The 10,000-nt window shown below is 44.0% G+C and overlaps 1 protein-coding gene across 1 annotated transcript in view; it reads right to left on the bottom strand.

The window, feature by feature from the left end:
• Positions 1 to 8,629, bottom strand: part of LOC124035440 (aminopeptidase N-like) — a 10,348-nt gene extending 1,719 nt beyond the window's left edge. The window contains exons 1-8 of the mRNA XM_046348889.1: positions 8,467 to 8,629; positions 7,802 to 7,857; positions 5,769 to 5,916; positions 4,278 to 4,369; positions 3,955 to 4,065; positions 2,824 to 2,991; positions 1,358 to 1,498; positions 571 to 652 (exon numbers count right to left, since the gene is read on the bottom strand). Coding sequence (XP_046204845.1) covers positions 571 to 652; positions 1,358 to 1,498; positions 2,824 to 2,991; positions 3,955 to 4,065; positions 4,278 to 4,369; positions 5,769 to 5,916; positions 7,802 to 7,857; positions 8,467 to 8,586 — 918 coding nt within the window. The 5' untranslated portion in view covers positions 8,587 to 8,629. The remainder of the gene's footprint in view (positions 1 to 570; positions 653 to 1,357; positions 1,499 to 2,823; positions 2,992 to 3,954; positions 4,066 to 4,277; positions 4,370 to 5,768; positions 5,917 to 7,801; positions 7,858 to 8,466) is intronic.
• Between the last annotated feature and the right edge of the window lie 1,371 nt (positions 8,630 to 10,000).

Raw genomic sequence — 10,000 nt, 5'->3', positions numbered from 1 at the left:
GTCAGGAGGTATCACTCTTATTGTGTTAATTACAGCAGCGTGACATCACCAACCAGGAAGTCAACATCTCTCATTATACCTGTTTACACGTCAGGAGGTATCGCTCTTAATATGTTAATTACAGCAGCGAGACATCACCAACCAGGAAGTCAACATCTCTCATTATACCTGTTAACACGTCAGGAGGTATCACTCTTATTGTGTTAATTACAGCAGCGTGACATCACCAACCAGGAAGTCAACATCTCTCATTATACCTGTTAACACGTCAGGAGGTAACACTCTTATTGTGTTAATTACAGCAGCGTGACATCACCAACCAGGAAGTCAACATCTCTCATTATACCTGTTAACACGTCAGGAGGTATCACTCTTATTGTGTTAATTACAGCAGCGTGACATCACCAACCAGGAAGTCAACATCTCTCATTATACCTGTTTACACGTCAGGAGGTTTCACTCTTATTATGTTAATTACAGCAGCGTGACATCACCAACCAGGAAGTCAACAGGACGTCTGGGGTTGGATCACAGTCACACAGAGACACAGAAGCTCTGAATGGGTTGTACCTGTTTCAGTTCAAACTCTGAGGAGAAGCGCCTGGTGATTCCATCAATGAGCCGTGCGAAGGACAACGATCCCCCTCCATAACTACAAGATGAGGAGACAGAAATACGGTCAACATTCAACACATTAAAACGTAATGGATAAAATCCCAAGCCAGTTGGCTCTGACAAAGTCCCAAGCCAAAGACTGGCCTATAACATGACCCTATATGACCGGAGGTAGTATACTATAGAGTGATTAGGGTGCCACTACCCTTGACCAGAGGTAGTGTACTACATAGGGATTAGGGTGCCACTAAATTTGACCAGTGGTAGTGTACTACATAGGGATTAGGTTGTCACTAAATTTGACCAGTGGTAGTGTACTACATAGGGATTAGGTTGTCACTAAATTTGACCAGTGGTAGTGTACTACATAGGGATTAGGGTGCCACTACCCTTGACCAGTGGTAGTGTACTACATAGGGATTAGGTTGTCACTACCCTTGACCAGAGGTAGTGTACTATATAGGGATTAGGTTGTCACTAAATTTGACCAGTGGTAGTGTACTACATAGGGATTAGGTTGTCACTACCCTTGACCAGAGGTAGTGTACTATATAGGGATTAGGTTGTCACTAAATTTGACCAGTGGTAGTGTACTACATAGGGATTAGGTTGTCACTCAATTTGACCAGTGGTAGTGTACTATATAGGGATTAGGGTGCCATTTGGGATGTAAACATTAGAATGAATAACTGCAGTGTTCACATCAGACAGATGCATTATAGATATGTTAGATCCTACTCACTCATTAAATAAGTGGTTCCAGTTGGTTCTGACAAAGTCCCAAGCCAAAGACTGGCCCACAACATTACCAGCAATGTACACAATGGTGAATGTGGCGTCCTGTTTCCGAATCTTCTCTGGATCCAGACAGTAGTTCAGATACCTGAAACCCAAACACACAGATCAGATCCATCCTGAATGATCCTGCACAACTACATTGATCAACTAATACTATTTGATTCAAACACACTGCATTACTTTGACCAGAACCCATTGGGCACATAGTGGGCCCATAGAGGGCTCATAAAGGGCTCATAGAGGTCTCATAGAGGGCACATAGAGGGAGTATAGAGGGCACATAGAGGGCTCATAGAGGGCACATAGAGGGAGCATAGAGGGCACATAGAGGGAGTATAGAGGGCACATAGAGGGCTCATAGAGGGCACATAGAGGGAGCATAGAGGGCACATAGAGGGCTCATAGAGGGCACATAGAGGGAGCATAGAGGGCACATAGAGGGCTCATAGAGGGCTCATAGAGGGCTCATAGAGGGCACATAGTGGGCCCATAGAGGGCTCATAGAGGGCTCATAGAGGTCTCATAGAGGGCACATAGAGGGAGTATAGAGGGCACATAGAGGGCTCATAGAGGGCTCATAGAGGGCTCATAGAGGGCTCATAGAGGGCACATAGTGGGCCCATAGAGGGCTCATAGAGGGCTCATAGAGGTCTCATAGAGGGCACATAGAGGGAGTATAGAGGGCACATAGAGGGCTCATAGAGGGCTCATAGAGGGCACATAGAGGGCTCATAGAGGGCTCATAGAGGGTACATAGAGGGCTCATAGAGGGTTCATAGAGGGCTCATAGAGGGCCCATAGAAGGCACATATTGGCACATAGAGGGCACATAGAGGGCTCATAGAGGAAACATAGAGGGCACATAGAGCAGTAGTGTGCCGTATATAAGGAATAGGGTTCAATTTAGGACACAGGCTGGGTCCTCTTCAACTGTTCAGTAACCAGGGAACCCTGGTGCAGGCCAGAGGTCATCCTCACCTGTTCAGTAACCAGGGAACCCTGGTGCAGGCCAGAGGTCATCCTTACCTGTTCAGTAACCAGGGAACACTGGTGCAGGCCAGAGGTCATCCTCACCTGTTCAGTAACCAGGGAACCCTGGTGCAGGCCAGAGGTCATCCTCACCTGTTCAGTAACCAGGGAACCCTGGTGCAGGCCAGAGGTCATCCTCACCTGTTCAGTAACCAGGGAACCCTGGTGCAGGCCAGAGGTCATCCTCACCTGTTCAGTAACCAGGGAACCCTGGTGCAGGCCAGAGGTCATCCTCACCTGTTCAGTAACCAGGGAACCCTGGTGCAGGCCAGAGGTCATCCTCACCTGTTCAGTAACCAGGGAACCCTGGTGCAGGCCAGAGGTCATCCTCACCTGTTCAGTAACCAGGGAACCCTGGTGCAGGCCAGAGGTCATCCTCACCTGTTCAGTAACCAGGGATCCCTGGTGCAGGCCAGGGAATACATCAGCTTGTCAGCCTCAGAGGCAATGGAAGCCTCTCTGTACATCCTCCAGGCGAAGTCCCACTCCTCCACCCCTCCTGCTGCGATGGCGCTGCAGTACACCGTCTGCCTCAGGTTGGGGTGAATCCTGGACCAGACAATGTAAACGAGATCATCACATCAGGGTTGAGATCAATAACAGCCTTCAACACTAGGGTTGGGATCAATAACAGTCTTCAACACTAGGGTTGGGATCAATAACTGTCTTCAACACTAGGGTTGAGGAGGAGGAGTATAGGATAGGAGAGGACCCCTCCTGTTTCAGCCTCCAGTATTTATGCTGCAGTAGTTTATGTGTTGGGGGCTAGGGTCAGTTTGTTATATCTGGAGTACTTCTCCTGTCCTATCCGGTGTCCTGTGTTAATTTAAGTATGTTCTCTCTAATTCTCTCTTTCTCTCTTTCTTTCTCTCTCTCAGAGAGATGTTCCCTAGGAACATGCCCCAGGACTACCTGGCATGATAATTCCATGCTGTCCCCAGTCCACCTGGCCGTGCTGCTGCTCCAGTTTCAACTGTTCTGCCTGTGATTATTATTATTTGACCATGCTGGTCATTTATGAACATTTGAACATCTTGGCCATGTTCTGTTCTAATCTCTACCCGGCACAGCCAGAAGAGGACTGACCACCCCACATAGCCTGCTTCCTCGCTAGGTTTCTTCCTAGGTTTTGGCCTTTCTAGGGAGTTTTTCCTAGCCACCGTGCTTCTACACCTGAATTGCTTGCTGTTTGGGGTTTTAGGTTGGGTTTCTGTACAGCACTTTGAGATATCAGCTGATGTACGAAGGGCTATATGAATACATTTGATTTTATTTTATTTGATTTGAGAGGAGAAGAAGAGAGGAAGAGGAGAAGGAGAGGAGAGGAAGAGGAAGAGGAAGAGGAGAGGAGAGGAGAGGAAGAGGAGAGGAAGAGGAGAGGAGAGGAGAGGAGAGGAGAGGAGAGGAGAGGAGAGGAGAGGAGAGGAGAGGAGAGGAGAGGAGAGGAGAGGAGAGGAGAGGAGAGGAGAGGAGAGGAGAGGAGAGGAGAGGAGAGGAGAAGGATCTCTGTACCTGTTGTTCTCGGGCGTTTTCATCCAGTCTTTGAACCAGCCTGTAGTCAGCTCCTCACAGCCTGCTACTCCTGTACTGCAGGCTATAGAGATGGCATTCACCTGGTTGTACCTGGAGACGCGAGGAACATACAAATGAAACAGAAGAAACTCTTAATGGTATACTGACCTCACACCTTCTGACTTATTGAGTCCATTCATCATAACTGGATGAAAACAGTCATTTTGAACTGACTGAGTGTTTTGTCTTCTAAAAATAATTTCTAACTATCGTGACATTTTCTCTTTGTATCCATCAACATTGTGAAAGGTAGACGTTCTTACTGGTCAGTGTGTTTCTCAGGAATCTTAGTCCAGTCAGCAGTGATAGTCTTGAAGTGGTTGAAAAGAGGCGTGACTTGTTTATTGAGGTAAGCCTGAAAGATAAGGACAGAACTCCCTGTTTATTGAGGTAAGCCTGAAAGATAAGGACAGAACTCCCTGTTTATTGAGGTAAGCCTGAAAGATAAGGACAGAACTCCCTGTTTATTGAGGTAAGCCTGAAAGATAAGGACAGAACTCCCTGTTTATTGAGGTAAGCCTGAAAGATAAGGACAGAACTCCCTGTTTATTGAGGTAAGTCTGAAAGATAAGGACAGAACTCCCTGTTTATTGAGGTAAGCCTGAAAGATAAGAACAGAACTAGCTGTTTATTGAGGTAAGCCTGAAAGATAAGGACAGAACTAGCTGTTTATTGAGGTAAGCCTGAAAGATAAGAACAGAACTCCCTGTTTATTGAGGTAAGCCTGAAAGATAAGGACAGAACTCCCTGTTTATTGAGGTAAGCCTGAAAGATAAGGACAGAACTCCCTGTTTATTGAGGTAAGTCTGAAAGATAAGAACAGAACTCGCTGCATCACAACATATCAGAGATATTGGATGACATTATCATTTGCATTCCTCAGTGTCAATAAAAATGGAACAGAGTTGATCTTAGTAGCATATTTTGCTATTAAAAAATATTCAGTAGTCTACTGCTATGTCCCAGATGGAACTCTATTCCATATAGTGGCCAAATGAATAGGGTGCCATAAGGTGATCTGGTCAAAGTGGTCCTTCTGTAGCTCAGTTGGTAAAGCATGGCGCTTGTAACGCCAGGGTAGTGGGTTCGATCCCGGGACCACCCATACGTAGAATGTATGCACACATGACTGTAAGTCGCTTTGGATAAAGCGTCTGCTAAATGGCATATATTATTATTATTATCAAAGTACTGCATAAGGAATAGGGTGCCATATAGTGATCTGGTCAAAGTACTACATAAGGAATAGGGTGCCATATAGTGATCTGGTCAAAGTACTACATAAAGAATAGGGTGCCATATAGTGATCTGGTCAAAGTACTGCATAAGGAATAGGGTGCCATATAGTGATCTGGTCAAAGTACTGCATAAGGAATAGGGTGCCATATAGTGATCTGGTCAAAGTACTGCATAAGGTATAGGGTGCCATATAGTGATCTGGTCTAAGTACTGCATAAGGAATAGGGTGCCATATAGTGATCTGGTCAAAGTACTACATAAGGAATAGGGTGCCATATAGTGATCTGGTCAAAGTACTGCATAAGGAATAGGGTGCCATATAGTCATCTGGTCAAAGTACTGCATAAGGAATAGGGTGCCATATAGTGATCTGGTCAAAGTACTGCATAAGGAATAGGGTGCCATATAGTGATCTGGTCAAAGTACTGCATAAGGAATAGGGTGCCATATAGTGATCTGGTCAAAGTACTGCATAAGGAATAGGGTGCCATATAGGACCCAGATATAACACTGACCTGCATGGGTCCGTAGACCTCGCTGCGGTCGAACATGAGGAAGAAGTAGCCCAGGTTCCTGTCAGCTGTTTGCCAGGGCATGTACTCTCTCTCCCTCTGAAGGAATAGGGTGGTTCTCAGAGCCAGTATAGTGCTGACTATCCTCGCCCTGACGTGGACCAAGACAGAAAAACATCACAAACACCTTTATTCTTCAACTACAATGGTATCAACCAGGAATTACACCTGCTGAAATGGTACTGACAGCAACAGACAGCATATAGACAGAGGACTTTACAGGTAGTTTACATATAGACAGAGGACTTTAGAGGTAGTTTACATACAGACAGAGGACTTTACAGGTAGTTTACATATAGACAGAGGACTTTAGAGGTAGTTTACATACAGACAGAGGACTTTACAGGTAGTTTACATATAGACAGAGGACTTTAGAGGTAGTTTACATACAGACAGAGGACTTTAGAGGTAGTTTACATACAGACAGAGGACTTTACAGGTAGTTTACATATAGACAGAGGACTTTACAGGTAGTCTACATATAGACAGAGGACTTTACAGGTAGTCTACATACAGACAGAGGACTTTACAGGTAGTTTACATATAGACAGAGGACTTTACAGGTAGTCTACATATAGACATAGGACTTTACAGGTAGTTTACATATAGACAGAGGACTTTACAGGTAGTTTACATATAGACAGAGGACTTTAGAGGTAGTTTACATACAGACAGAGGACTTTACAGGTAGTTTACATATAGACAGAGGACTTTACAGGTAGTTTACATATAGACAGAGGACTTTACAGGTAGTTTACATATAGACAGAGGACTTTAGAGGTAGTTTACATACAGACAGAGGACTTTACAGGTAGTTTACATATAGACAGAGGACTTTACAGGTAGTCTACATACAGACAGAGGACTTTACAGGTAGTTTACATATAGACAGAGGACTTTAGAGGTAGTTTACATACAGACAGAGGACTTTACAGGTAGTTTACATACAGACAGCATATAGACAGAGGACTTTACAGGTAGTCTACATATAGACAGAATATAGACAGAGGACTTTACAGATAGTTTACATATAGATAGAGGACTTTACAGGTAGTTTACATATAGACAGAGGACTTTACAGGTAGTCTACATACAGACAGAGGACTTTACAGGTAGTTTACATACAGACAGAGGACTTTACAGGTAGTTTACATACAGACAGCATATAGACAGAGGACTTTACAGGTAGTCTACATATAGACAAAATATAGACAGAGGACTTTACAGGTAGTTTACATATAGATAGAGGACTTTACAGGTAGTTTACATATAGACAGAAGACTTTACAGGTAGTCTACATATAGACAGAGGACTTTACAGGTAGTTTACATATAGACAGAGGACTTTACAGGTAGTCTACATATAGACTGAGGACTTTACAGGTAGTCTACATATAGACAGAGGACTTTACAGGTAGTTTACATATAGACAGAGGACTTTACAGGTAGTCTACATATAGACTGAGGACTTTACAGGTAGTCTACATATAGACAGAGGACTTTACAGGTAGTTTACATATAGACAGAATATAGACAGAGGACTTTACAGGTAGTCTACATACAGACAGAGGACTTTACAGGTAGTATACATACAGACAGAGGACTTTACAGGTAGTTTACATACAGACAGAATACAGATAGAGGACTTTACAGGTAGTTTACATACAGACAGAATATAGACAGAGGACTTTACAGATAGTTTACATACAGACTGAATATAGACAGAGGAATTTACAGGTAGTCTACATACAGACAGAATAAATGAATATAGACAGAGGAATTTACAGGTAGTTTACATACAGACAGAATATAGACAGAGGAATTTACAGGTAGTTTACATATAGACAGAGGACTTTACAGGTAGTCTACATAAAGAGGACTTTACAGGTAGTTTACATATAGACAGAGGACTTTACAGGTAGTCTACATACAGACAGAATATAGACAGAAGACTAAGCTGTGTGGGAGAGGACTCACCTAGCCAGGTTAAAAGCATCATCCACAACCTGGGCTCTGTTGATCACTGGAATGACCTGAATATAAACACAGGGACATTGAAATATGTCTGGTTTCCATATTGGGACAGTCAGCAGGCTTTGTGCTGGTCTTCCTGGGACATAGTAATTTAGCAGGTTAGAAAGCATCATTATCATATGGACTGATACCTCATGGTCTGTGCTGAGCTGGGTGAGGAGGACATTATCATATGGACTGATACCTCATGGTCTGTGCTGAGCTGGGTGAGGAGGTCATTATCATATGGACTGTTACCTCATGGTCTGTGCTGAGCTGGGTGAGGAGGACATTATCTTATGGACTGATACCTCATGGTCTGTGCTGAGCTGGGTGAGGAGGACATTATCTTATGGACTGATACCTCATGGTCTGTGCTGAGCTGGGTGAGGAGGTCATTATCTTATGGACTGTTACCTCATGGTCTGTGCTGAGCTGGGTGAGGAGGACATTATCATATGGACTGTTACCTCATGGTCTGTGCTGAGCTGGGTGAGGAGGACATTATCATATGGACTGATACCTCATGGTCTGTGCTGAGCTGGGTGAGGAGGACATTATCTTATGGACTGATACCTCATGGTCTGTGCTGAGCTGGGTGAGGAGGACATTATCTTATGGACTGATACCTCATGGTCTGCGCTGAGCTGGGTGAGGAGCCGGTCCCAGTTACTCATGTCATAGTTGACCCTGAAGAATCCAGAAACCTTGGTATTGGCCAACATCCAATCAGATCCCAAAGATTTCATTGGTAGATGGGTGGCTGTATTTGAAAGAATCAGGAAATAAATTATTATCCTTCACATCATAGAGCCAACAGATTTCTTTATTACGTCCCAATTGGACCATATTCCCTATATAGTGCACTACTTTAGACCTGAGCCCTATGGAACCCTATTCCCTATATAGTGCACTACTTTAGACCAGGCCCATATTCCTTATATAGTGCACTACTTTAGACCAGGGCCCTATTCCCTATGTAGTGCACTACTTTAGACCAGGGCCCTATTCCCTATGTAGTGCACTACTTTAGACCAGGGCTCTATTCCCTATGTAGTGCACTACTTTAGACCAGGGCCCTATTCCCTATGTAGTGCTACTTTAGACCAGAGCCCTATTCCCTATATAGTGGTACTACTATAGACCAGAGCCCTATTCCCTATATAGTGGTACTACTTTAGACCAGGGCCCTATTCCCTATATAGTGCACTACTTTAGACCAGAGCCCTATTCCCTATATAGTGCACTACTATAGACCAGAGCCCTATTCCCTATATAGTGGTACTACTTTAGACCAGGGCCCTATTCCCTATATAGTGCCCTATTCCCTATATACTACTATAGACCAAGGCCCTATTCCTACATAGTGCACTATTAGACCAGAGCCCCCTATATAGTGCACTACTATAGACCAAGGCCCTATTCCTTACATAGTGCACTACTATAGACCAGGGCCCTATTCCCTATATAGTGTACTACTATAGACCAAGGCCCTATTCCTTACATAGTGCACTACTATAGACCAGGGCCCTATTCCTTACTATATAGTGCACTACTATAGACCAGGCCCTATTCCTTACATAGTGCACTACTATAGACCAAGGCCTATTCCTTACATAGTGCACTACTATAGACCAGGGCCCTATTCCCTATATTGTGCATTACTATAGACCAAGGCCCTATTCCTTACATAGTGCACTACTATAGACCAGGGCCCTATTCCTATATAGTGCACTACTATAGACCAAGGCCCTATTCCTTACATAGTGCACTACTATAGACCAGGGACCTATTCCTATATAGTGCACTACTATAGACCAAGGCCTATTCCTTATAGTGCACTACTATAGACCAAGGCCCTATTCCTTACATAGTGCACTACTATAGAACAGGGCCCTATTCCCTATATAGTGCACTACTATAGACCAAGGCCCTATTCCTTACATAGTGCACTACTATAGACCAGGGCCCTATTCCCTATATAGTGCACTACTATTCCCTATAGTGCACTACTATAGACCAAGGCCCTATTCCTTACATAGTGCACTACTATAGACCAAGGCCCTATTCCTTACATAGTGCACTACTATAGACCAGGGCCCTATTCCCTATATAGTGCACTACTATAGACCAAGGCCCTATTCCTTACATAGTGCACTACTA

Source organism: Oncorhynchus gorbuscha, linkage group LG05 (genome assembly GCF_021184085.1).
Source record: "Oncorhynchus gorbuscha isolate QuinsamMale2020 ecotype Even-year linkage group LG05, OgorEven_v1.0, whole genome shotgun sequence".
In the NCBI taxonomy this organism is placed as follows: Eukaryota; Metazoa; Chordata; class Actinopteri; order Salmoniformes; family Salmonidae; genus Oncorhynchus; species Oncorhynchus gorbuscha.
Note: the sequence above shows the minus strand (reverse complement) of the source record. Positions and strands in the feature narration are given on the sequence as shown.